Source organism: Dryas octopetala, chromosome 3, assembly GCF_963921425.1.
Source record: "Dryas octopetala chromosome 3, drDryOcto1.1, whole genome shotgun sequence".
Classification (NCBI taxonomy): domain Eukaryota; kingdom Viridiplantae; phylum Streptophyta; class Magnoliopsida; order Rosales; family Rosaceae; genus Dryas; species Dryas octopetala.
Genome location: NC_141368.1, coordinates 5,274,087 through 5,301,649, shown reverse-complemented (window position 1 = coordinate 5,301,649; position 27,563 = coordinate 5,274,087). Strand labels below are relative to the sequence as shown.

The window sequence follows — 27,563 nt, the reverse complement described above, 5'->3', positions numbered from 1 at the left end:
TATACTTACCACATTCTTATACCACATTTTTATACCATCTGACGTGTCATTACTTTATTGGACAATGTTTTTCTTTTTCTTTTTGGGTTTTTCTTTTTATTTTTTTGTATCCAATGTATGAATGCCATGTAAGTTACCATATAAGGTGGTATAAAATTATGATATAAAAATGTGGTATATGTAGCACTACTGTTAATTTTTACACGTAGGCTCGATATAAGGAAAGTTAAAGCATTCAAGTGGACGTCACGCATGGCATCTTAAATATACTTGATTTTTAAAAATCGGGGCACCCGGCCAAGTGTGAATTGAGACGAATCTCAGGGCTTGTCCAACAGAAGCATACACACATCGACCCTACAACAAGAAAAGTTGCACGGCGCCCGCCAGAAGCCCAAAGATAGTGAGGCACCAATGACGGAATCAGTGGGCCCCTTCAATAACCGTCGAAGACTTTGGATTATTGACTCTGATAGTGATAGACTGATAGAGTGATAGTATACAAGTCATACGACACAAAAGGAAACTCGAACTCTTCTCCATCAATATCCTTATTTCTTTGAAAAATTATCATAATCATACCAGTATACCACGCATAATAATTTCTCTCTTTCCTCTTCTATTCACAATATTCAAGTGAAAATGTCAAAAAAACACATAATTTTAAAAACTTGAATAATCTTTTTATTTTGCTGGTTGGATTTTATACATACACAAGCTGTACATTTTAATTTAGAAATCTTAAAATTTCTATGTCAAACATACAATTTATTTGACTATAGAACATGATACATACGATCAATAAGAGGCTTTGTATGATCTAGCATGCACATTTTTTGAATGTCTCAAAATTTGATTGTTCACTCTTTTCATGCTCGGTTCTTTTTGAGTACATGCAAGTTTCTTTCTGTATATTCTCTCTTAGAATTGCATAAACACCAAGCCTTGTAAAAATTGTGATCAATTTGTACCCATACTCTTTGCAAATTATTGTTTTTACAACAAGTTGTGATAACAGTTCGAATTAGTATCACTTTACTAATATTACGGAGAAAATGTGTAAGTGTGTCTTTAATACTCTTGTGGCTGCTAGGTGCTGTACGTACGAAGTAAATGTAGAAAATCGGGATTCTATGCTTTCTCAAAGACAGGAAAGAGAGGGAGAGAGCCTATCAGCATTTCATGTAAGCCCAGCTTCGAGGGAGCTCGGGTCTGTTTAGTCCCGTTGTGACCTAATCACCAAGGTATGAGCTTAATTGGGTGAGCTAGTCCCACTTATTATGGACTCTATCCCATGTGAGAGTCCACTAGTCCAGTCTCAAATTCATGTACGCCCACCAAACACAAGTTAAATGATAGGTCATGGCCCGGCCCACCAAACGAGGCCTACGTGTTTGGGTAAATGCTCCAAGGACGACTTTAAAGTGCGACTGTGCGAGTGTGTGAAACTGAGCTGTTCTATAACAAGTAACAACTCATGGGTTTTCATTCATTTTTGTATCCAATCTTTTTACAATTTAAAATAAGCATCCCAAAGATAATTTCAAAGCTGATTTCACAGAAATCAGAGTTCAAATGAGGATTTTATGCATTCTCAAAGACAGGACCATGCTGCAGGAATTCTGCAGCATAGTCTGATTAAGGCTGAGTTTGAGGGTTTCAAAGATGGTTTTGGCCTATCTCTGCACCTCCAAAGTTCATAATTTTTTAGTACATTAAATCAGACATTTTAAGGGTCAATTAGAATCTTACTGAGATTCCATTGGAGCTATATTCACACCTTGGTGAATTTTGAAAGTGCAGGCAATCCTGCTGGAATGCTACAGCAGCCAGCAGCACACTTTGCTTTACAAATTAGATCTGGACACCTTATAGCTCCAATGGGTATGATATTTAGTATAAACATGTATGTCAAGTTTACTCTTGGTTATTCCCAAGGAGCCAAAGCATGAAGGTCAGTCAGTAATGGGGGCTGTCACTACAGAGAGAGAGGCTTGAGTGGGAATGCTCCAACACTGGAAACCCCAACCATCTCACATTTCTTAAACTTGAATCAATTTATATCTTCTTCTTTTTTTACTTGGTTATCTTCTTTGCCTTTGATCGAAACATATAAGGGTTCAATATTGGAGCAAAGCTTAGCAATCTAGAACATGTCTTTTGAAGGTTGGTTAAAATGCACATTGTTGGTGGTACAACCAAATCTACACATTCATGTGAAAAATGCTAGAAACAGTAAATTTAAGAGTACAATGTTTATGGCATCAATGATTTATACTAGTCTACACAGCCTTATTTTAGAAAATGGAGCAAGGATGAAACAATGTTTATATGAAACTTTGATTCAAGTGTTAATAAATGATATTAAAAGTGATGATGAAAGCTCCTGCTGCTGGACATAATGACATGGCCACATGGGCATCCTTGTCCATTATACAATACCCGAAAGTGAGTAAAATGAGCTGAAATTTTCACTTGGAACCAAAAAACTCAGAACAATAGCTTGAAATTTTTTCTGAGGGCTGAAGGTTAGGAGAGTTTCTATTTGCATATAAAATGAGTACCATAAAGGCATAAAGTTTTGGAGGTGTGATGAGTATAGTAAAGTTTTGGATGTGCAAGAGGGTGGTTGGTGTAAATAGAAAATGATCTACAGGTTAATCTGTTAACACCAGGTTCTTTCTCTGGTGTTAATGGACCATGGTTGGGCCAAGATAACATGAGTAACCCTCTTGTTTCTCTAGGATGAACTCTAGGGTGAGATCTCTTTATGGGGATGATGTAACATTGTAACATGCACTAAACAGTCTAGACTACTACCCCTAAGCACTCGACTCTTGGGTTCAATACTTCAATCTGAGATTTCTTAAGAAGAAGATGTACTAACAGGACTGGACTACAAGGCCAAGAGAAATGGACTATATAAGACTTAAGATAAAATTAGGATTTGCTCCATTACTTCTCATCTCCAACAGGACTGGACTACAAGGCTAAGAGAAAATTAGGATTTGCTTCATTACTTTATCTGTGAAAGCCTGTGTGATGTGAAACCCCAGTATAGTATGATAAGAAGTTAAGAACCCTCCAAATATATGTAGAACTAGACTCAACTCCAAGAGTTGAACTTCAGTGCAGCATATAGTCACCATTTTTGGGTTAGTCTCATGCAAACCCATTTTTTGCGAATTCATTATTTCACTATTGAAGTTTAGAAATTTGTACTATTAGATGTATTTGTAATTTTGTATCATACAATTTTCGTAGCATAGAAGAACTCTATTCTTTATTGCAATATTTGGTACATACAGAACACAAAGTTTGATGCAACATTTCAGCTGTTAATGAACTCATAAAAGCATAATCTTAAACTGTTAATAGAAAATTGTTTCTCCTTATTCAGCTGCTGGTGGCAGACATCCCTTCAAAGTCCATGATTATGAGTAAAAGCACACAACACGAATTAAAAAAAAATCAAAATCAAAATCAAAAGCAAAATACTTGATCATGTCTATAAAATATAAATTATAGTATACATTATGATCAATAACCAAACTGCGGGCTACATGACCTTTGCAGCCACCTCAGCTACTTACAACTTCACTTTTACCTTTCCATTTTCATCTTTTTCTTTTCTCACCCTCCCACCAGTCACCACCAGTCAAAAAAAAAAAAAAACTTTAACCCCACCAACGTACTTTTTTCTCTCTCATTTCATCACACTTTTCTCTCTTTACCCAAAAACAAAAATTAAAAATAAAAAACAAAATGATATATTAAAGCGGGAAATTGAACTGAATTAGACCCTGAAATTTTTGCCAGTGAAGGTTTGGCCAAACTGCCAATTGGATGGGACGATGTTCCAGGAAGTGGAGGTGCGTCGGTCACTGCCTGTGACCCTGAAGGAGAGTGACTGTCCAACCAAGACGGAATTTGACTGCCAGTTCTGACCCCAGTTGCGGCTCAAGGGCATCCACCCAGTCTTCGTCCCTTTCACGCTCACCCGCACTATATCCCCTGCACCCGCGACGTTGGTGATCAAAACCAAGTTGAAGTACTTGAACCCGTTGATTGTGAACCTGATTCCTCCTTTCTTCCGGCACGGCACCCTACACAAGCAAAAAAGTCACCCACAAGGGCATTCAAGTCATTGTCACTACTTGAGCAACTAATAGGTTCAACAGCCTTACAAACGACGAGTCGTTTTAACAAGAGAAATTTAAAAATTAGCTAAAATTTGCATCATTAGAGATTTAAAGACCAGCTTTCAAAATTTCCGAAAATCAAACACATAGAGAGCACTGACCGGCGATAAGTGACAGGGACAATGCCGGCGCGGTACTCGGCGATCTTGAGGAACATGGGCATGGCGAGGTCGAAGTGGGTGCGAGGAGGGTTGCACCAACCGCCATTGTCGTTGGGCAAAGCATAGTTCGGAGGGCAAAAGTTAGTGGCGGTGACAAAGATGGAGGGGCTACCAGAGTGACACCAACGGGGTTCGTTGGCGCACTTGATCTCAAAGCAAGCTCCGCAGCTAAAACCGCTGTTGAAGAGCGCGGTGCTCAGCGCCGCCGTGTTCACGCCGTAGCCTTGGCTGTACAGATTGCCGTAACCACACGCCCCTCCTAATACACACAAATCCATTAATCACATTAGGCTTTGAATTCGTTGATTGAAATTAGAAGAATGATAATTATAGTATTAATTATGTTATGTGTGACTTACCCATTGTTCCAGAGGCGTCACTGCCGCCATAGAAGGTAGCATGGGCACCTTGCCATGCCCCGCCGGAGTAGACACCGGGAATTCTGGCTTGGACAAGTTGTGTTGTCAATGCTATGAAGGAAGCAATGCAGAGCAGAGTAGTCATGGAGGCCATTGCTTTTGACTACTGCTCTGGGAGGCAGAGAGGGAAATGGGGTTTTCTTAGAGGGGTTTTGGGTGTGAGTGAGGAGAAGGGAGAGGGGTGGAGGTGGTATTTATGGAGGCAAAGAAAGTGAAGAGCACCCAATCCCATTGTCAAAAAGTGACAAAAATTGTCACCTTGATTAATGCTGCTTGGTCTCCTTCCAGTAGTTAAAGCTTTTTGGCGGTAATTCCATTCAACTTCCCTTTGTTTAATTTTGACTGACGAAAATACCCTTGGATTCTTTTATTTTATCAAGTTTTAGCATGGGGTTTTGTGGAAAAAGCAAAGTGGGATGATGCAAATGTAGTAAGTAGGGTCAACAAGGTCGGAGGCTCAAGGCGGATGGTATGTTTTGTGATCATATGGAAAAAAACCTGTTTCATTGCTTCGTTTGCAAGTTGTGGCATCAACTACGGGTTTTTCTGACTTGGATTTTCTCTCTTTCTTTTTGTGGACTTTTTTGGATAGTGGACTACTGAATAGGAGGGAAGACTTGGTGTGTGTACTCAATTGGTACGGATTCAATGCTTCTTTCGTACATCTTTTATTGATTTATGATAAGAATGTAATTTATTTATTAATTTCATTCCATAATCAACGGGACCTGCAACAAGTTTAAGCCAATGGTATTACAGAAAATAGATCCCCAGTTTTTCTAGAAGAGGAAAACAGAGCCCAATCATTCCTTCCGCATTCGTCGGTCCTCGTATTGCGCCGTGCATCAGTCGTAGGTACGCCTGCTGCTGCATACACCATCCATGTGGGTATATACGGTGGAGTGGTGGACTAAGTATTGCCCTGCGTCACTTCTACTACTACTCTGCCTTGCTTGCTTCTTGTAGGGTCAAATATGTTTGCTTTGTCACCTAATCCAATCCAAAAACAAATATAAACCTTTTTTTTTTTTTTGTCCTTTTTTCATTGGTCATTAGCCTATAAGCTCTTAGGCTAATGACCAATGAAATAGCGTAGGAATAGAGCCACATGGGTGACCTAATCATAAAAGTATTAGTAAGGAATGAATTGTAAAATTAAATATTTTAAGTTCAGACTTTTATAGATGTAAAAATATTCAAGTTTACGTAAATACAAAATAGTTTTTCAAAATTTTGTACTGGATAAAAGATAATGAGTGTTTATGAGATTCTCATTGTCACACGAAAGAAAATCTTCTCCTGAGTCTTTTTATCATATTTGATTATCATTAACCCAATTAACAAATTAGAAAAGTTTTATAAATAAAGGAACATACAATTAATGTACACCAACTAATATGAAAGGAAAGCCTTTTATTAATCCATTTTAATTCCATGTCAATTGATCCAGAATTGAAGGATAAGAGATAAGTACAACCTCATCCCATAATCTAAGAGATTATGGGATAACTTTATCAGCTAGCACAAGGGATGAGTTACTAAAGAGAAAAGCCTCAAAAACAGTTAGGAAGGTATGCTTTGCTGCTTTTTGCATTAAGGATTTGGGTTGACAGAGTTAGATCGAGTTAAATTCTTCCATCAACAAAATCTAAGAGATTCACCACGTCATCGCAAATTATTTAGCTGTGTTGTTCAACAACACACACCAAACCCCAATTGGATTCAGTCCCATGAAGCTTCTCACTGCATGTGAATTGCCACCAAGCTATCTTCCCCCTTCATTTTGTCCACAACTAAAGTTGATGCATGTTTTCTAAGCTCATTCATTTGTGTTGTGTGTGTGTGTGTGTGAGAGAGAATGTGACTGAGCTTCAGTCAAGTCAAGAGAGATCGACTTTTAACTTCTTAGCATGGCTATGTGGCTAAAATATGACATTATTGGCCTCATTTGGACCTGTGAAGTGTGAAACTACTTTAATTCCATCACCCACTACGTACCTTATCCATAGTAGTTAATGTTGTGTATATATGATTAAATCTCACTATGCAGTCTACAATATACAAAGACATGTGACCGAAGGATGCTTGAATAATGGTTTACTGGGTGGGTCTGTTTTCACTTTACAGGACACAAATTTAAGAAACTGGTTTTTGAAAAAACTGAGTATGTCATGGTCATTTGAAAATTTTACTTTCAATAAAAGCCTATGTTCAAATGATTGTGAGATTCTGAGCACCTTTAATTAGTGCTGATTAACTGACTTGCCAATATTGATAATGGTTAGATAAAGAAACGTAAAATGTATGTAAGTTTTTTTTTTATTGTGTGTTGTATTGGCTTTTGTGTAATTGGTGAAAGATGAATGCTAACATGAATGATTGTCAATATTAATATATATTTATATGTGTGTATCTATTACGAGTCTTACAATTCACATACATCAACAACTGATAGTCGTTTGCGATTTTTAGACCCAAAATTATAAATGAGATGCATTTCTTATATATGTGGAATAGATCGAAAGAGCCTCATTGGTTCTTACATGAGGGATTTGGATACAAAGAAAGAGTATAAAGAAGTAGTCAAAATACTTGTATAAAGAAGAGTATAAAGAATAATCTCTCTAGTGAAAGTAATATTTGAGAAAAGTATATAATAGATTACTAACTAGCTTTTCAAGGATATATAGTACGTATATATGTATTATTTTTGAATTGGCAAGCAATTCCTATAATTTTTCAGAATAATAACAAAACCCCAAAAAGCACAATACGTTTCTTGAAGGTTTGGTACATTCATGAGTAGTAACATACAACAAACAAAGCATAATTGCTTGGTCTTGCATGCATGAAACAGAGTGATTAATTATTCAAATCTTTGATTGTGGGGTTTTATATGCCTTAATTAATCATGAGGTGCCAAATTAATAACTCATTAAAGCAAACAATTTTACCACTCAATGTGCCATAAAGGGCACCACAAACATCTGGTAGTTGTAAAATTACAGTATTTGGGGGAGAAATTAATTGGCCTAATTTACTTGCTATAGAAAGTTCATCATACATGCTTTGGTTGAAAACTTGCCTCATCTTTACTAGACCTACTAGGGACCATTTACTATATTTTTTATGTCTCCTCTCTTTAGCCATATCTAGGCTCTATTGAGTTTTACGCAAAGCCCCTACCAACAACAAAATTCCAAGTTTCTCAAGCAAGCAAATTTAGAATCATATCTTCAACTTTCTTCCTTTTCATATTGCACCACACCATGACCACCACTCCATTAATTATACATGCTCAAACTTTATGTTCTCTTTGTTTTCTTCTCTGCAGGCCAATAACTAAAGCCTTCTCAGCATGATCCTTAAGACTGTTCCAAGCTCTAGCAACTTTAGGCTTCATGAAGACTAACTACCACATCAACTATATAGTCTAACTACCACCCACATTAATTCAGGTTCAATATAATTAAGAGTTATATTTTTCCATTTTTTTGGGGTGATTGGGATCAATTTATAAGCTACCTAATTAATTAATTAATACCAATTTGGCACATTGATAAGGAAATTAACTCTTTTTTTTCTATTGGAAATTATGTCAACGTTCATTGATGAGCTAGCTAGTTAGTCTGCTTTTACGCTATATATGGAACCACATGGTCCACTTGGCTTTGCCATGAAGAATATATATATTGATTAATTACATGGCTGAAAGCGCGCAAGCAGTACATGTATTAATTTCATGCACATCAGTACTTAATTATGTCACAAACAGAAACCTAGTCAAAATTGTTTATGTTAATTAATAATTTCATTTTATGTATAGGCCTACCTTGGTTTGACATTTACTTCTGCGGCACATGCATGTTGTGTGTCATACAACTAACCTAACAGCTATAATGGGCAGTTGGAGATGACCAAAATGATGGAATTCCTCTCTCTCTCTCTCTCTTTTTCATATATATATATATATATATTTCCATTTGGTATGATTGTATGAAGAGTTGCAGCTTTGAGGTCCATTGACCCAATGCACTTACATGAATGGAATTCTATATATGGAGCCAGCTTCACCAGGAATATAAAATAGTGATGATGAAAATGAGTAAAACAATGTAATTCCTTCCAAAATAATATTGTTGTGTAATTATATTATATGGGACAGAGCCAAAGATATCCTTCAATTTTCGCTTTTGGCTTAAGAGAAAGTAATATAGCTTTATATAATGTGTATTAGTAAAGTTGAGTGTCTAGAGTCTGCTTATATTTCGTATTATTTGACATGATTGTGTAACCTAGTACTCTCTATATATGTAGCTTTGAATTAATATTTCACAGACATATAGTTTGCTTCTAAATTTCAATTTCAAAGTTGAGACTTTCACTGTGCAGTTGTGGAAACTTATAAATCCATCATGAACTTGCAAGTTGCAACTGGATCATGCATGGCTAGAATTAAATTGACAGATAGAGAAAACCCTGGCCTATCTCACCCAATTCGAGCCCAAAAACATTCTTGGAGATCTAGTTTCAGAGAACACTACAAGTTTTCAACTACAAAGCAACCCACAATGGTCTTGGGCTATTAAGATATTTTGTTGGTGAGAGGCTATTAGGATGCCATACACAACCTAAAAGAGAAACATTTTCCAAAAGGCCCAAATTAATTAATTTGATCTATATAGTGTCCAGCGCAATTGTGTCTATCGTTAAGGGTTGATTTAATCTTTAATTTGTGCCAAACACAATCGTTCATGCGTGTGTGAATTATGAACCGTTGATGGAGTAGGTTCCATAATATAGGGCTCACCCTATACAACGGTTTGTCATTTATCAACGCAACAATGACACTAACAATCGTCTTAATATTTTTGGTCAAACACATTTTGTTTTTGGGAGAATTTACTTCAAATGTGACTCCTAGAACTAGAAGTCAATATATAGGCCACCAATTCATTTAATGGGGAGATAATGAAAGGCATGGAAGGTTTGATGCTCATTTTTCTTTGGCTTAAAAAAGCCGGATTGATGAGAAATTGTACTTTTTTTAAGTTTGAAAAGGAAAGGAAAATAAATGCCATACTTATTACTTGTCCTCTGCCTCTCATCTGATCTCATATCAATTTTTATCTCATCCCTCATCTGCAGATCACTGCCGCCCACCCCCTTGTGTCACATTAATTTCCCATCATATGCTTTGTTTGCAATCTCTCTCTCTCTCTCTCTCTCTCTCTCTCTCTCTCTCTCTCTCTCTCTCTCTCTCTCTCTCTCTCTCTCTCTCTCTCTCTCTCTCTCTCTCTCTCTCATGAATATTCTTATGGGACAGCTAGCCAAGTTGGCGGAGGTAACATAGGCTTGCAATTGCTGATCAAAAAAGCGCAAGGCATGCAAGCTGTTCACAAACAATTACATGCTCATTCAGACCTTCAGAGTCTACCTGTCCATTTATTAACATCTAATTAGCCTAACTTAATTTAGTATTCGATCATCACTATTGGGCTTCAATCCCCCAGACCCAGAGGCCCAGGCCCATAGTCAGAGAATTAAGCTTTGCTTGTGGAACACTGGAACTTGCTCTTGCCATATGCACATTTTACACGTCTCCTCTGATTCATAAGCTCCTGCTTTATATGATTCTTCTTTTGGAATATTCCTTTCTTATTCAGTTATTCCCTTTTATATTTATCTGAAAATGGTAAAATACACCCTTGCCCTTGCCTTTTCTAAACGTGCATTCACTCTTCCACTTTATTTTTCGGACAAAAACACTCTCACTTCCTTCCAAAATTGTTGTCAATGCCAAGTAATTAACTTAATTCATTTGTGTTTTTGGGTGCTCTACCGACTTAATTCAATTACTTGCTTGAAGTAACTTGACAACTATCACATGCATAATTAATAGACAAAATTTATATACAACATTTTGGATATAATTTCTAGTAACATATTATTTAATTGCACAATTCACAAATAAGTTCCAATTAAGACAAAGATTTCCCAACTTGCAACTATCAAATTAGCAATTATAAGTTTATAACCCCTTCGAAAAAGAAAAAAAAAACTTCCTAGCTCCGACCATACAATAAACTAATGATAAAATAATTTCCGGTAATGACTCATAAATCGTATATAAATTATTTTAAATATATTGTTAACTTGTGTATCTTTAGTTGTGTGTGGGAGCAAAATAATAAAAAATTCACAACACTTTTTTTTTTTGTTATGTTTACACAAAAATATGAATTTGTAACAAATTTTATTATTAATAGTCGGCTGATGTCATAGAATAATCCATAAATGATATGAATCTCATCCATAATCACATGTAACATTGAATAATAAGTAGGTGAAGCCGAAGCTGAGCTCCATCAAACCAGAGCCAATCCACTCGTAGCCACTCACACACCAACCGGTCGCAGCCAAAAGCCCTTACGTATTTTAAACACAAACATGAGACTGACACGTGTAAAAAAAGCAAGGGGGTTACCGGCTACCTGACACTTGGCGAATGAAGACAGTTGTTTCCTGAGCGAAGCGAACAAAGCGTGTGAGACACTAGCGATAATGCAGACACTTTTGACGAGATAACCGTGAACCACATTTGGCCACTCATTTCTATCATCTAGGCTTTTCCAAGCACCACATAACCACTATCACAATTAAACACATACAAAACACAATTAATTAAGCTCTTCCACTAATCCCTTTGTAAATCACGCCGTCTAATTTTCTTGGCACTGCCACTGCCACTGCATCCATCCATGTCCCACAGATTGTGACTGGGGACAACACCTCATGTAAAGTGCACAAATTCAATTCCACATGTCACACTTTATAGTATTTTTAATTTAATGTCTTAGGATTTAGGAATTCGTTTGCTTTCACTCATTTTAATTGACCATTTAAAATCTCTAACAAAAAGACATTGTTTGTAATCGAAATTAAATTCGAAAGTTACATATATATTTTCTCACATCCAAAATAAATCGAATTATGACTTGAACTAATCCTAAAGATTTTGAAGTGTATTTTTTTAAATTAGAGAAATATCACTAATTTAACAACTAGTTGATACTTTGAAGTGCATTTTAAGATAGTCTTACTTCAATGATCGATAAATTAGAGTATGCTTAATTGGAAATGGTTTTGGCTCTAAATAAACACCACATAAATGCTTTCTCAAGATATTCATACTTATATATGGTATTAGAGTAAACAATTCACGTATTATATATAACAATCACATATACTCTCACGTCACCTACTATAAGTATCCTCATGTTTAGTTTAAGTCATATCACATATAATTAAGAGGGTGTGTTGAGAGTTATTTATCACATTTAGAATGTAAAGTATTATCTTACAATATATAATGTTATGAACCTCGTTATCTTTGATATATATACTTCTCTACTTAGGGAGTGCTTCTAAAGCATTTCTTATGAAAACACTCCAAACAAGCCTTTAACCCTCCTATCTCTCTCTAAAAATAGTGGATATATAGACCATTAAGTTATTATATAAGCAATGGACACCCCATGATAGGCTGATCAATTCGTTATTATATACCTAACCAAAACTCTAAATTTTTTATTAGCAACTAAGTGTATGAATCAATATATGGATCTTCATTGATGCTAATTAACAATGGTTCAGTGTGCATTTTCGTAATTTGATTAGACACCTCATTACTTGGAGAGTATAAAATTCCACATTATTGGGGTGATTCGATCCATTTCATGCATGTGTTATATATTTTAAGCTTCATGGTTATGATCATATGCATATAGATAGATATGTGGGGCATGTAGGAAGCTAAAGTTTGATTCTTTGAATATTCTAATGTTTCAACTTTGCAGGTCACCATGGTTTCTTTAAGTTCGATCACGAGTACCATCTACAGATAGTCAGGTATGGTTTGTTTACATAAAGAACATGATGTGATCCTACGACACCAATAGTCTTATTGAGTAGTTTAAAGATTAACTGTTTACTTTTTGTTAATATTTTATTTTCAACAATAATTGCAGCTGGTGAAAAAACAAAAAAAGTAAGCTTGAAGAAGAATAAATATAATTCAAAATTAGGCAAGGGAGTACATTAATAAGCAAAAATTACAACTAGACCCTTCATTTGAACTAAGTTTTCAAAATTACAATGAGATTTTAATTTTGAGGATTTGTTTGTTTGCATTTTTTTTTTTTTAGAAAAAGCTCACATTTTTTTAAGAAACAATTTTACCACTTACTCTCTTCAACTTATATTATCTTGTGTTACAATATATAATACATGACTTCTCTTTACCTATTTGCTAATTGATTTTGTGTTGTATACTACAATTTTAATATAGTATACCAGCAAGAGATCTTGAGTTACAAATATATGCAATTGCAATCTCAATCTCCTATGAGTCGTATTTCGCGTGGTGGAAAAAGACCCATATAAGGAGAGTGCATGGAGAATATAAAATTGCTTATCAAAATTTATAACTCTAATGGTAAAGAGAGACTTCACTATATATGAAAATACGTGTTGAGAATATAAAATCTGGCATCAAAAATTCGGTTTGGTGAGATTAAATAGAGATTTTAAATCCAACTCTTCTTATAAGTTAAAGGAAGAAAACTAATTATGAAATTTGTATATTGTACATGCATGACACAAAATACAAATAGATCTAATAGTTAATTAAATTTTGAACTCAAGATCTACTTTTGATAAGAAGAATTGGCTGTCATCCACCAACCAAATAACCATTTATGTCAAAATTTAAAGGGTAAAAATGTATTTATATTCCATAGCATCAGTAGTGTAGAAACTATTATAATTACAATGAAGATTTGGAACACTTATAACCACATATATTTTAGCAAGGGATTTGACAATTAATGGAGGAATGTGCTTTGTTTATGCCATTTCCATTAAAGCGATTTCCCAAAAGCCCAAGTGGACCAATAGAATAGCGAAAGAGTTGAACCTCAAGTTCAACTAGTTCTACACTTTTACATGTCCTTGTTCTTCTCGCTCTCAAGTCTCAATATTGATTTGTGCAATGTTTTTCTTCTTCTTATCCGAAAAAATAAAGAGAGAAATCTGACATGGTTTCGCAGAAAGAGAGGGAGGTCCACGTGGCAAAACACATCTATCACCTCGTGGATTATAAGGGGTTTGGAACTTGGAAGAGAAAGAAGAACTGGTCCAACAACACACACAAGGCAAGGAAAGGAAGAGGTTTTGAGTAAACCTGCAATGACCCGGACATTAATGCCCTTTTACTGGCTGGCCCGGTTTTGTGGTCAGAAAACCATAAACTTATAAGAAGGGGTTTAAGCCACTGTTTTGCTTTGCATGGTTTTTGTTTTGTATATACAATCAACCTCTGGGTCTGAGAGTCTTGGGTTTTTCAGATACATATAGAAAAAAAAAAAAGTTCTCACAATTCTCAATTCAAATTCTCACAGATCTCTTGCACATTTCCCAGAAATCCTGTTTTCCCTTGTAGATATATATATTGCTTTTCGTTTTATAACCCAGAAGATCTTTGTCCTGGAGGTGAGTACATCAACTCTCTTTTTGGAGGATTTTGGTTGTTGTCTATTTGATTCTTGTTGGGTTTTTCTCTGATGCAATTTGGGTTCAATTGTTGTGAATTCTGCTTCGTTTTAGTCAATCATTCATGGGTTTCTGCTTTGGTTTATATGCTTGTTCGAAGTTTTGAGCAATTGAGGGTTGAATAACTGCATGCAATTTGAAATTCTGATTGAGATCGGGATCTGATCGTGGAATTTAGGCCGTGTTTGGTTGTGCTGAATTGAGTTTGGTTTCGAAATTGTGAATCATCAGAATCATCGGTTTCGTTTTGCATGGAGTCCTTTTTTTTTGTTGATCTGAGGTTTATGGCGTTCGAGTTTTAGTTTCGAATTCATCACTAGGCAAAGCATATTACACGCTGAAGATCAGAATTGGCGTTGAATTGTAATTGCTTTTGCTGAATTTGATTTTATTTCGAATTCTTCAATTTATGTATTCAATTTGATCAAGGGGACTTCGTTTTCTGGGTTTTGGGTTTATGAACTTACATGCAATTTTCGTTTTTAAAGTTTTTGCAATCTGAAGCAACTCAGTTTCGGATGTTTGGTGCCTTGACTTCCAAATTTGGGTCCAATTTATGGCCGATCTAGTCTTTGTCTAATTTGCTTGAATTTTCTTTTCTAAAGACCTCTGATTAGGGTTTTAAGATCTGGAGTTTGAAGTTTGATATAATGGGAACCAGTTTCGTTTTCTTTTTATTATGCTTTCGGTTCAAATTTGAGGTCAATTCTATCAATAATTTTTGTTTTCCAAATCCTACCATGTTGGATTTTGGTATTGTTCCTGAATCGATATCAGTGATCTGTTTGGTTTCTAACAAATTGTAGGATAGAATAGGCACTTATATCATGAGGGTCGGTGGGTGCTCTGGAGACATGGATGGTTAATCATGGGTTTTACATTATTGAGCATTGAGGCAGTCTAGAAATTCTTGATATGTTTTCTTATTTTAGTTCATAGATGTAGCTCAAAAAAAGAAACATTTCATCATTACTTCGATATGTTTGTTGTTTAATAATAGTCAGACTCGATATTCTGAATTGGTGATTGTCTTCCGTTATGGGATCAATAAGATTGTGCTATTGATTATGCAACGACAATTTCCTGTTAAGTTAAGCTGGACACATGTATTTCTTTTTCTTTTTCTAAATAAACGACAATCTGATGACAGTGAAGAGGATGAGGTGCTGATGCTTCCTTGTGTTTGGTGAGTTCTTATTGCCATGTGTGTGCCTAAGATATGGTGTTGAAGAAGAGGCTAGATTTTGGATTTAATGGCTTCCAGGTCCCCACTATACCTAGAGCTCCCAGATCAGCTAGAGTAAGCATTCACCGGATTTTAGGGTTGCCTCTCTTTTTTCCTTTTTATTTTTATTTTTTATAGATGATTAACCATGTGTTAACTTCAAGATCTTGTTTACTGGTTCCAGAGGGGGGGTCCACATAAGAAGTCAGTTGAGGATGGGCAAATCTGTGCATTTGAATTACTGGCTTCTTTAGCTGGCAAGTTATTGCAGGAGAGTGAAAGTTCTTCTGCCTGTAGTAACGCTTCGGAAGGAAATTCTCAGCCTGCCTTTGGCAAAGATGCTAAACGACAAGATGAACATAAACCTGTGAAAGAAGAGTGCCTTGATCAGGGAAGCTCTGAAGAAAGTGTTTCTCTAGAGCTGACCTCGCAAAACATCGATCGGAAGTGTATTCTAAAGGAATTTCCTCATGCTGAGAGTGATACTATTTTGGAACGGACTTCAATTATTACAAATTCTGACAGCTCAGAGAAAGTTGGTGGTCATATAAAGTCTGTAATTTGCAGTAGCAGGCCCACAATTCAAAATTATTCCGGTAAAGTAGAGGGAGGCTCCCTAGGTATTGGCAAGTCCTGTTATGGTAATGTAGCAAATGGAATCGAATTACAACAAGACAGTGAGGGATTAGAAACTGGGGCTTTGACTCGGGCTAACACATGCAGTTCCAAGGATCCAATGGAATTGCGGGCAAAATATCCTGCAATGCTCAATGAAGACAATAATGTCAAATTTTCATTGTTCAGGGATCTTATTCCTAATGCTTCTTTTTCCAGGCATGGGAATGATATTGAATTAGGTAGTAGAGATGATGACGAGAACTTTTCTAGGTTCACTAAACCCAGCAACAAGGTAAAGGTCTTTAGGCCTTCACCACGTGTTGGAGACCGAAGAATAAGGAAGTTACTGACATCCAAGTACTGGAAAGCGGCTCCGAAATTAAGGGATTGTGAACACTTCAGATATGGTAAGAGGCTGATTAGTGCTTTGACTATGTTAGCCTCATATTTTTCCAAATGTGTGCGTATGTATGAGTCATAAATTTATGTGAATTATTTTTTAATGTTAAGTTTATTATTTTGGTTTTTCTAGATGGGGGACTCAAACCTAATTACCACAAGAGGAAAACCTTTTACAACCGGGAAAGATCCCAACATGACACTCTTTATAAGAGGAGGAAATTGGTTGACCGAAGCTCTGTCGTGACTTCAGATGGAGGGTTTAGTGGCGAAAGCGTTTCTAATTCACCTGAGAAAGGCACAAATGGAGACAAAAGTGGTCCAGCTGGTATGTTACATTGACATGCCTCTTTACTTTGTTACCGTTCCTTTATTATACCTGACTTGCAGCATTCATTTTGCTTAATATTTTCTCTTCTGTGCAGCAAATGGGGTATCATCTTCAGTTATAGGTCATCAAACATCTTTCCACTCCAAGGAATCTCATGGTAGTTAAAGCTTTCGGTGGTTTGGTGTGCAAACATACATTTGATTTGATTGTGTCTAACTTGTTATTGTGGTGCATTATGTTTTCTTGTACAGTTAAATTCAGAATCAAATCCTTTAGGGTACCAGAGCTTTTTATTGAGGTCTCAGAAACTGAAACTGTCGGTTCATTGAAGGTATAACTCAGCCAGTATTTCTTTTTGTACTAACAGTAGCCCACAAAACTTGGGGTTTTCTTAGTGTACGGGTCTCAGGTTTTTCTGGTTAACAATAAGAATATTTCCTCCAGTGGCATGGAATATACTGGCTTATTATGCTAGTATTAGTTTTATTTTAGTAAGTTGTTGCTGACTATTTGTCACTTCTGGGCCTAAATTTATATGTTGACATTTTACAGAGGACAGTCATGGAGGCAGTGAATGCTATACTTAGAGATGGATTAAATGTTGGGGTACTCGTTCAAGGGAAAAAGGTTAGAGATGACAACAGAACTCTACTGCAGACGGGGATTTCTTGTAAAGAGAATCTGGATTCTCTTGGTTTTACATTGGAGCCTAGTCCTGTGCAAGCTCCTCCATTGTTGTGTTCTGGTGATCTTCCTCCTTCATTATCCTGTGAGACAGCGGTACTCTTGACCAGGTAATTCTGATCTGCTGTGAGATGACCCTTGTCTAGTGTTGGAAATTATCTGATTGGCTGTTATACTATTTTGAAGCCTAAAGGGGTCAATTATGTTTTCTTTCACAATTGCTGATATTTAATGGATTCTGAAATGGTATTTTGTTGCTGGAATTTATGACTTTTCTTTTTCTGTACTTATTTAATTCTAGGGTTTTTTTTTATATTTAGTACCTAAATTTTGACCATTGTCTTAATGTGGTACCTAAACTTTTATTTGTCCCAATTGAGTATCTAAACTTTTATTTTGTGTCTAATAGGTACCAAAATGAATTTCTGTTAAAATTGTCAACAAAAATTAGGGGCAATATAGTCACTTCAAAAAATTTAAATTTATATTTAAATTATGATTTTTTATTTTTTTTGTTTGTTGTGTTTTTTATTTTTTTTTAATTTTAAACATATAAAGAAAATAATTAAAATATACTTTGACTATATTGCCCCTAAAATTTGTAGACAATTTTAACAGAAATTCATTTTGGTACCTATTAGACACAAAATAAAAGTTTAGGTACTCAATTGGAACAAATAAAAGTTTAGGTACCCAATTGGAACAAATAAAAGTTTAGGTACCACATTAAGACAAGGGTTAAAGTTTAGGTACTAAATATGAAATAAACCCTTAATTCTATAGTCAATTAGTCACTGAGACCAATATTCTTTTTGGGCTGGTTAGACAATTAATGGTGGATGACCTTCTTTCCCAGGAATTAGAAGTTATAATGCCTTATTTGTTTTAGTATTGAAGGCTCAGGAAGGTTATCCAATTTTGCTTAGTCTCATGAATTCTGATTGATGCAAATTTGTAGGCAATAGAGTGTGGTATTTTCCATGGTCAATTTTTTATGATTTATTGTCAAAAAAGTGATGGTAAGCTTTAATTACAATGGATAGGACAGATTTGGATTATGGTTCAGCTCTATTGACTTGATCGACAACTTTTCACATGAGCACTTTGCCAATTCTCATTACAGCTGATGTTCATTGCTGTTTCAGGTCCCCAAGCACACATGTCGTGGACTCTGGGATTTCTGATAAGTTATCTGACCCCCCTCCTCTAACCAATTCAGGCAGTCTTTCGGAGAGTAATAATGAACCGGTTTCCTCTCATATTGACGTATTAACCAACAAAACAATGCTGGAATCCCAGGCACTAGTTGCCATCCCAGAAATGAGCATGGAACCACTAGCTGTGGTTCCTGTGAACCAAAAAACTAAGCGATCTGAACTTGTACAGCGTCGAACCAGGAGACCGTTCTCTGTGTCAGAAGTAGAAGCATTGGTGCAGGCAGTCGAGGAACTTGGAACTGGAAGGTGTGATGTTCTTTACCACTTAAACATAGAGAGATGTATGCTTTATTTTGATGGATATATAGGGTTTTAACATTCTCATTCTGCAGGTGGCGGGATGTTAAATTGTGTGCATTTGAGAATGCAGATCATCGAACTTATGTGGACTTGAAGGTAAAAATTTGTTTAAATTATTCTCTTATGTAAACTTTTAGATACTTATTTTTTAAATTAATTTCGTTTATATATTTACTTGTATGAACTAGTAGATTGACCACAAAGTTTTACATTGCCACCGAGTAGTTTTCTGGAAAAGTTGCATGATGTATGTTGTACCTGATGTGCAGGATAAATGGAAAACCTTAGTTCACACAGCAAGAATCTCTCCTCAGCAAAGAAGGGGAGAGCCAGTACCCCAGGAGCTTTTGGACAGAGTGTTGGCTGCTCATTCTTACTGGTGCCAACACCAAGCTAAGCAACATGGCAAGCATCCGGCTGGCATTCCGAAGATTACGGAGACCCCAACTGATAGACATGGAGCTGAAAGGTATCCGAGTGTATGATGTAGAAAACAAGATATGTTGACAGAAACAGAGAAAGAAGACAAGTGTACAAATGACCCAAATTTGTGTAATATTCTCACACCAATACTATGTGATTCATTGCCGACATCTTTGGCTGAAGAGGTTGGCAAATGTACATGATCCGTTGGAATAAGATCAGTCTAACAGAACTCAGTCATTTAAATTCAATTGATTTTATTTCATCATGTAAAATGTAGAAATGTGAACGAATCATCAACAGGAATAAAGTAATTTTGTTGCTCAATCTTTTCTTGTTGCTCTGTCAATGTTATTTGACTTCCAGTGTCATAAACCATGATTTCATTATGATTTTTGGCACATGATTTTTAGTCTTCATCAAGAATATTTAGGTGGCAATATTGTTGTAACATCTATTCTTAATGGGTTGGCTTGTAACCCAATTGTCCTACTGTCAAGTTCCAAAGCTTCTTTGTCAGTTCCAGTTTCAGTCGGTGAAGCATTTTTATAAGATCAGCAAGTCTCCCTGTGCTATATACTATATATACCATGTGATGCCAGCAACTTGTATTCAAAGGCAATCAAAGTCTGGTTCAAAAATGGCTGCATTATTAGGGGTTACTTTTATCTTACTTCTTTCTGTTGGACACAGTATTAAGTATAGTATGATATTTCCACCATTAGTATAGAAATGGCCAACCACTTGGTGACTATATTTATTAATATGTGAGTTATTTGGCACAGTTGGCACGTGCTTAGGCACATGCAGAATTATAAATGAAAAAGATTTATATCCAATTGACTGGTCTGACAAGTTTGTAGTGTACTGGCAAAAAAAAAACAGAAGTTTGAACTTTGTAGTGTACTGCTCATCTTCTTCTTCCCTCTTACCTACGTATTGTATTGGTAAGCATCACAACTTCACAAGAAAGCAATGATATGTTACTGTCTGAAGCCACATGGGCTGTGGACAACAAGGCCCAAAATAAAAGTTGAGCCCGTTTGCAAGCCCGTCTGAAACAACTTTCCTTCAAGGACCTATGAAAGGGGCTGCTTCTATTTGCATTTTGCACCCAAGAATATGACCTTTTTATTATTCTTGGGTGCAAATAGAAGTCTCCACTAAGAAATTAATTTGGGCCTACTTAGGATTGACTGTTTGAGAAGAAGGCAATGATTCTTCTACACACTAATATTGGTTCCAATGCTTCTTTGCTTTCGGCCTTTGGTCCAAATGTACCAAAAAAGGTGATTGAGACATTGAGTACAGAGTTTAAATGTTTATAACCCATCTCAGTACAATGAACCTGAGACAAGACAACAGTGTAGATTCAATAATAATAAGTTTATATGAATTTTTTGCTTATCTTTTTTTAATCCTAACTGTATTATAAATTTAAGAATTTATACAACTTTATTTACACCTATAAATTTTTATAAATTTATTTCATCATTTGTTTTCTATTATTAGATAATAAATATACGGTTATAATTAACAATTAAATAAAAACAATAGAAAAAAATTAAACAAATAATCAGATTCAATAATAACAGTAATATTTAGCAAAGATGAATTGTTCTAGTGTATTGAAATTTTACTATCTTCAAATGTGTGAAGAAATAAAAAAGTAATAAATTCGTAATATTTCTGGTATGTGTGAAATAAGTATAAGTAAATTTAAATCATGTATTGGTACTTGGCCGGTATTGGAGAATAACCTAGAAAAAGTTTATTTGGATCATTTGTAAGAGGGTTTGGGGCCATGTATCCGTCTTGTCAATTAGCAAAAGTCAGTTATAAATTTATGAGCTAATAATAATATAATAGACGGTCTCAGACTCTCAGTTACATACTTACATGTGGATAATGTTAATGGGACATGAAGGCTGAGGCTAGTATTCCTATGATGATTACCACCTTTAATCCATCGATTATTGCTAATTTGATGTAGACTGTAGTCAGCATGCTTTTGCCAAATGATAAGAATTAAGAAATCAGGGGGACCCATATTTTAAAGGGGATGAGATATCAATGTGGTAAATAAGTCCACCTGATGAACATGGACCATGGTCTATGACAATGAGTCAATGAGCAATCAAAGCTTTAAGGTTCAAAACCAGACACAACACCCTTATCATTTTGAAGAGAACATGGGAATGGAAGTACGTATTAGATAACCATAGCTAAAAAGCAACAATGAAAAAGAAAAAACACCCATTGGTAATGAGTGAAGATATAATTGGTCCACATACTACATCCTATTTTGGCCTATGCTTTTATCCTTCTAACTTATGCTAAAATTCTGAAAATCACACTAAAATTATGAGAAAATAAAGCAACATCTATGTCTCAAATAAATCATAAAATTTTAAGGTGACCATTTTCTCCACATGACCAGTATCATTGTATTTATTATCTCCAGTATCTTTCATGTCTATATAATTCATGTGCAATAAATCTTGAGGGATACGAATCAAGCTAAACAAGTGACTTGTGCAATATTCTCTCGGCAATTTTGGGACCATTTTTGACACCCTTTAGACTTTTATGATAATTAAAGTTTGACCAACTTTTGATTGAAAAAGATTATGATCACATTCCCACATAAATTACATAATCACACTCCACCATCAATGGGTTGGTTTAGTTATTAGAGATTTCATAATCAAACATTCAAACCAACTTTACTTAGCGTCTATCTCTAGATCTGAAATCAACTTATGGCATCAAAAACCCAACATAAACCATCCAAATTCCTCAGTTTGGTTTGGATAGCTAAACATATCCAACATGTGAAGAAATTTTGTGTTACATGTAGGTCATGCATAAGGTGTGAGACCCATCAGATGCATTATAGTTCTCACACAAATTTTTGTGAGACGTTGACGAAAATTTTATTATGTGTATTGAATATACCACGTAATATGTTGACGTGTTATTATAAATTGGCTTATTTGCACATTTATCCTTTAAAACTATAATTTCGTCTCATTTTACCTCTTTAAAGTTTATTGTCTCAGTTTACCCCCTGTATGTTTATTCTGTGTCTCACATACCTAAAACCGTTAAGCTCGTCAATTCCACCGTCAATTTACTCCTTGTCACGTAGACGCTACGTCAACAATTCAAATAGTAGAATAGATGAACTTGACGGCGGAAACTTACAAGTGGTAAATTGAGACAATAAACTTGAAGGGGTGAAGTGAAATGAAACTATAGTTTTAGAGAGTAAATATGCAAATAAGCCTTATAAATTTATCTAAATTATAATACATTATATTGTATCGGGTATGATATATGTAATAATTTCTCAAAACACATGCAAAGATGTTTTTCAAAATGCAGTCTAATAGATTAGGTAATTTGGATAAAACTAGTAATTCTATACAAACATAGTATTTGTACTACATTAGACATATAAACTTGGCACAAATTTGATGTAGACCGTTATTTGTAATAACTCGAATATATATTATTAGAGTCGGAATTACTAGTCCTTGGGTATGTGGTATGTGATAGATTCAAAATTGAATTTCTTATAATATGAAAAACAAAAATCGGAATTACCACAACTGCTGACACTAAACTTACCGTCACAAATACTATTCTAAAAAAAAAAGAAAAACTATGAGGTCTGATTGTCTGAACTCTGAAGTTCTTATAGAACTTAATGTTCATTGTCATTGACAGTGACAGAGAAGCATTAAACCACTGAAAATCGCTGAATGACGAGACTGCCTCCTAATTCCTAAAAGTAACGAAAAAAGAAAGACCGTCCGTAACTTCTGAGATTGGACGGCCAAGATTGTCTCTCCCCCACCCCACCACAAAGGCATAAACCCCGAATAACCATCACCGATTCGCCAGCCTCCCTTTTTTATGTCAAACAAGCACTCTTTTTCACAGTGGAGCTGGACTATTCTCCCTCTCACTAGTTTTCTATTTCTCTCTCAAAAGGGTCTAGCTCAGATAAGGTACTCTTTCTCAATCTTTCTTCTTTGAATGTTAAAATCATTCCGCGACAAATGAATGAATTATGGGGCTTTAACGTTCTTTTTGTATATGTTAAATTGTTCTTTAATGAGAACAGGTATATCTTTTTTATCACTTAGTGTCAAACTGTGAATAGTGGGTTTTGATCACTTTAGCGCGCTGTTCATTTGCTTATTCCATATTATGCTTCTGATGCTTTTTATCTCTCAAAGAAATCATTTTTATTGAACCCATTTGATTACACAAGCTTGATCAAGCTTAATTATATATGCATACATGTGTTGTAGGTTTAATTTTTCCGGGTTTTGATGCATCAAGAAAGATGATACTCTAAATGATATTAGTCTGGAAAAAAGCTGAGATATAGGTAATTTTGAAGCGTATTTTTCAGGAATCAGGTACCTTTTGGTCTTGATGTTGTGGATTGCACAATTGTACTTGCAATCTCAATGATCATGGATCAATCTTTGAGGGGATTTTATGGTTCTAGTAATGAGTCGTTGGAATTCAAGGATGAAGCTCTTCCAACCTTAATGAACCAGAATCTGGATAGTGGATTCAGGACTAGTAGTAAGTTTCTTGATCAAAACTATGCAAATATGCCCCTTCCCGGTCCAATTTCTAGTAATTCAGCACCGTCTTTGAGCGTGAACCCAGATGGGGATTCACATGAGGACTGTGATTTTAGTGATGTAGTTCTCAAGTACATTAGCCAAATGCTTATGGAAGAAGATATGGAAGAAAAAACCTGTATGTATCAGGAGTCTGCAGCACTTCAAGCTACAGAGCAATCATTATATGAGCTTATTGGAGAAAAGCATCCATCTTTGCCTCCTAGTGACCTGACTTCTTATGCTGATCAGAATCATGAAAGCCCAGATGAAAGCCATTCTTCACATTCCAGTTATTACAGTACTACCTCTAGCAGTAGTACTAGTAGCATAAGGGATTTACGTGAGTATAAGTCCTCGCATGGTGATTCTCAGTCACCCCATGCCTCATCAAATGGAACTGGTAATATTGTAGATGGGTTTGTGGATTCTCCTGTGAGCACTCTGAGAGTTCCTGAATTTTTTAATGAGACTGAATCGGTTATGCAATTTAAAAGAGGGTTTGAGGAAGCGAGTAGGTTTCTTCCAAATGGTAATAGCCCGATTGTTGATTTGGAGAGGAACACACTGTTACTTAAAGAGCTGAAGACAGAGGATATCGTAGTTAAGGTAGAGAAGAAGAAGAATGAGAATGAGTACTCTTCTGATAGGTCAAGGGGAAAGAAGAATCCTCATAATGAGGATGTGAATTCAGATGGGGTGAGGAGTAACAAGCAATCAGCGGTTTATACTGAATCAACTGTGAGCTCGGAAATGTTTGACATGGTTTTGCTAAACTGTGGACAAGGGGAATCTGCTCTTCGTGAAGCTTTGCAGAAGGGGACGATGAAGAATGTACAGCAGAATGGTCAGGCAAAGGGTTTGAGTGGTGGAAAAGGCCGTGGGAAGAAACAGGGAGGTAAAAAGGATGTGGTGGATTTGAGAACTCTTTTGACGCTTTGTGCACAAGCTGTTACAGCTGGTGATCAAAGGACGGGCAATGAGTTACTTAAGCAGATCAGACAGCATTCTTCTACAATGGGAGATGGGATGCAGAGAATGGCCCACTATTTTGCTAATGGTCTAGAGGCACGCATGGCTGGATCTAGTACTCAGATTTACAGAGCCCTTATAACCAAGCCAACATCAGCTGCCGATGTCTTGAAAGCTTACCATCTGTTTCTTGCTGCTTGTCCATTTAGGAAGCTATCAAATTTCTTCTCAAATAAGACAATAATTAATGTAGCTGAGAAAGCAACAAGGCTCCACATAATTGATTTTGGTATTCTTTATGGTTTTCAATGGCCTTGCCTCATTCAACGGCTCTCGTCCAGGCCTGGTGGACCTCCAAAGGTTCGGATTACTGGGATTGATTTTCCGCAACCAGGTTTCCGACCAGCAGAAAGGGTTGAGGAGACTGGACGGCGTTTAGCAAACTATGCAAAAACTTTTAAAGTGCCATTTGAATTCAATGCAATAGCAAAAAAGTGGGATACCATTCAAATTGAGGATCTTAATCTTGATCGTGATGAGGTGCTTGTCGTGAATTGTTTATACAGACTTAGAAACCTACTAGATGAGACTGTGGTGGTAGAGAATCCAAGAGATAGTGTTTTGAACCTGATCAGGAAGATGAATCCAGATGTCTATGTACTGGGAATTGTAAATGGAGCCTATAGTGCACCCTTCTTTCTCACAAGATTTCGGGAGGCTCTCTTCCACTTCTCTACATTGTTTGATATGCTTGAGATAAATGTCCCTCGTGATATTCCGGAGAGGATGTTAATTGAGAGGGAGATTTTTGGGTGGGAGGCGATGAATGTCATTGCATGTGAGGGTTCAGAGAGGATCGAGAGACCAGAGACATACAAGCAGTGGCAGGTGAGGAATATGAGGGCTGGGTTTACACAACTTCCTTTGAATCGGGAGATCATGAAGACAGCAAAGGAAAGGGTGCAATTGTACTACCATAAGGATTTTGTAATTGATGAAGACAGCCAGTGGCTGTTGCAGGGGTGGAAAGGACGCATTGTTTATGCACTTTCTTCTTGGAGAGCTGCTTATTAGATTGCTGGGATAATGGGGATTCTCTTAATGGTCATCTTGATTCCTTCTTGGCTTGAGCCACATGATTATGTTTTGGACTTTGGATACATATGAAGCTAAGGTATTTTAAGTGTTTTTACTAAAATTCAAGATCCTCTCTCAATGTCATCTCACAATCTGTGTTTTAGTACATTAGAAATCAACGTATTGCCAACAATATATGTTTTTCTAAGCAGGTTAATTGGAATCAGACTTTTGGAAGATGCACCTGCATATTATCTTCAGGCCATGAAAGACTCATTGCTCAAAGGCAGGCAGCACCATCCTTGTATCTCCAAAGGATGAGTGCAGATATTTCTAACCCTGTGGCCTAGGGACTTTGTATCTCCAAAAAATGATTTATATCTTTGTGAATATATTATGAAAAATAAAAGTATATTTAAGTAATGTAATGGCTTTGACATGTGCATATTTATGCACAGTGATTGTGTTTAGGTCAGTATTAGAAATTTGCAGAAGTGTAAACAAGTTTGAGGAATGATGATGACATGAATAAAGAACTTGATTGTATAAGTATCGTGGCTGTTTGAACTTTGAAGTTGTAAATCTGCAATGGGCACTGTTTTTGGTGTATATGATAATCTAAGCCTAAATGATATATTTATGATTGTGATCGAGGAGTAAAATTTCGGTTTCGAGCAAATTTTCGATGAAAATTTTGATGAAAATTTTTGTGAAAATTTCGATTTCGACAAAATTAGACAAAAACAACGAAAATTGTTATCAAAATACGGAAATTTTGAATAAAATTTGATCATATGTTTATTTAACATATTATTTACTACATTAATAAAAAACATTAAAGAAACCAAATTATATAGTAGGTTTCATGTGATATAATATGAATATAATACGAGTTGGAAGCAAATACTGTTAAAAAAATGGGTCATTAATTAATAATTATATAAATAACACCTTAAATTTATTTATATAACAATATTAAATCATGAATTAAATAAGTATTCAATAAGATTTATTAGGGTTTAGAGTTTAAAAACAACTAAACAAAACCTCAAAAGAGTCGAACTAAATCCCAAACTTTTTTTTTTCTTTTATTTCCTTCTTTTTTCCTCCTGTGACTTCTTCTTCAGTTCTTCTTCACTCTCATTTCTCTCTCCCCAACCTCATTTCTCTCTCCCCAACCTCATTTCTCTCTCTCTCTTGCCCCCTGCCGCTGAAGCCCACTGAAATTACAGAGAGGAGAGAGAAAGAGAGAGAGAGAGAGAGAGAGAGATGAAAAT

General features: G+C 35.8%; 3 protein-coding genes across 6 annotated transcripts; 2 read left to right on the top strand and 1 right to left on the bottom strand.

The window, feature by feature from the left end:
• Positions 1–3,486: 3,486 nt before the first annotated feature.
• Positions 3,487–4,923, bottom strand: LOC147289992 (expansin-A4-like). Its single transcript, XM_086236631.1, has 3 exons — positions 4,723–4,923; positions 4,304–4,622; positions 3,487–4,106 (listed from the first exon to the last, which is right to left on the bottom strand). The coding sequence occupies exons 1-3, from the start codon at positions 4,874–4,876 to the stop codon at positions 3,797–3,799; spliced, it is 783 nt and encodes a 260-aa protein (XP_086092757.1). The 5' UTR covers positions 4,877–4,923; the 3' UTR covers positions 3,487–3,796.
• A 9,197-nt stretch (positions 4,924–14,120) lies between these two features.
• LOC147289991 (telomere repeat-binding protein 3-like) lies at positions 14,121–19,918 on the top strand. Its single transcript, XM_086236257.1, has 10 exons — positions 14,121–14,334; positions 15,545–15,694; positions 15,804–16,644; positions 16,770–16,964; positions 17,062–17,124; positions 17,219–17,298; positions 17,520–17,761; positions 18,797–19,114; positions 19,201–19,264; positions 19,438–19,918. Exons 2-10 carry the CDS (start codon positions 15,614–15,616, stop codon positions 19,651–19,653), a joined length of 2,100 nt encoding a protein of 699 aa, XP_086092383.1. The 5' UTR covers positions 14,121–14,334; positions 15,545–15,613; the 3' UTR covers positions 19,654–19,918.
• Positions 19,919–23,344: 3,426 nt separating this feature from the next.
• LOC147289990 (scarecrow-like protein 9) lies at positions 23,345–26,835 on the top strand. Of its 4 annotated transcripts, none has more exons than XM_086237001.1 (3): positions 23,345–23,607; positions 24,018–26,383; positions 26,499–26,835. In XM_086237001.1, exons 1-2 carry the CDS (start codon positions 23,513–23,515, stop codon positions 26,281–26,283), a joined length of 2,361 nt encoding a protein of 786 aa, XP_086093127.1. In that variant the 5' UTR covers positions 23,345–23,512; the 3' UTR covers positions 26,284–26,383; positions 26,499–26,835. The 4 variants fall into 4 exon arrangements, with proteins under 4 accessions (XP_086093127.1, XP_086093126.1, XP_086093128.1 ...); XM_086237000.1 differs by having other exon boundaries at positions 24,006–26,383; XM_086237002.1 differs by having other exon boundaries at positions 23,545–23,607; positions 23,914–26,383.
• Positions 26,836–27,563: the final 728 nt, after the last annotated feature.

Coding starts and splice junctions, on each gene's coding strand:
- LOC147289992 (XM_086236631.1), bottom strand. CDS start 4,876: ATGGCCTCCATGACTACTCTGCTCTGCATTGCTTCCTTCATAGCATTG. Junction 4,623..4,722: donor TGACGCCTCTGGAACAATGG/GTAAGTCACACA, acceptor TGTGTGTATTAG/GAGGGGCGTGTGGTTACGGC. Junction 4,107..4,303: donor GTCCCTGTCACTTATCGCCG/GTCAGTGCTCTC, acceptor TTGCTTGTGTAG/GGTGCCGTGCCGGAAGAAAG.
- LOC147289991 (XM_086236257.1), top strand. CDS start 15,614: ATGGTGTTGAAGAAGAGGCTAGATTTTGGATTTAATGGCTTCCAGGTC. Junction 15,695..15,803: donor GAGCTCCCAGATCAGCTAGA/GTAAGCATTCAC, acceptor TACTGGTTCCAG/AGGGGGGGTCCACATAAGAA. Junction 16,965..17,061: donor AGACAAAAGTGGTCCAGCTG/GTATGTTACATT, acceptor TCTTCTGTGCAG/CAAATGGGGTATCATCTTCA.
- LOC147289990 (XM_086237000.1), top strand. CDS start 23,513: ATGTCAAACAAGCACTCTTTTTCACAGTGGAGCTGGACTATTCTCCCT. Junction 23,608..24,005: donor AAGGGTCTAGCTCAGATAAG/GTACTCTTTCTC, acceptor GTAATTTTGAAG/CGTATTTTTCAGGAATCAGG.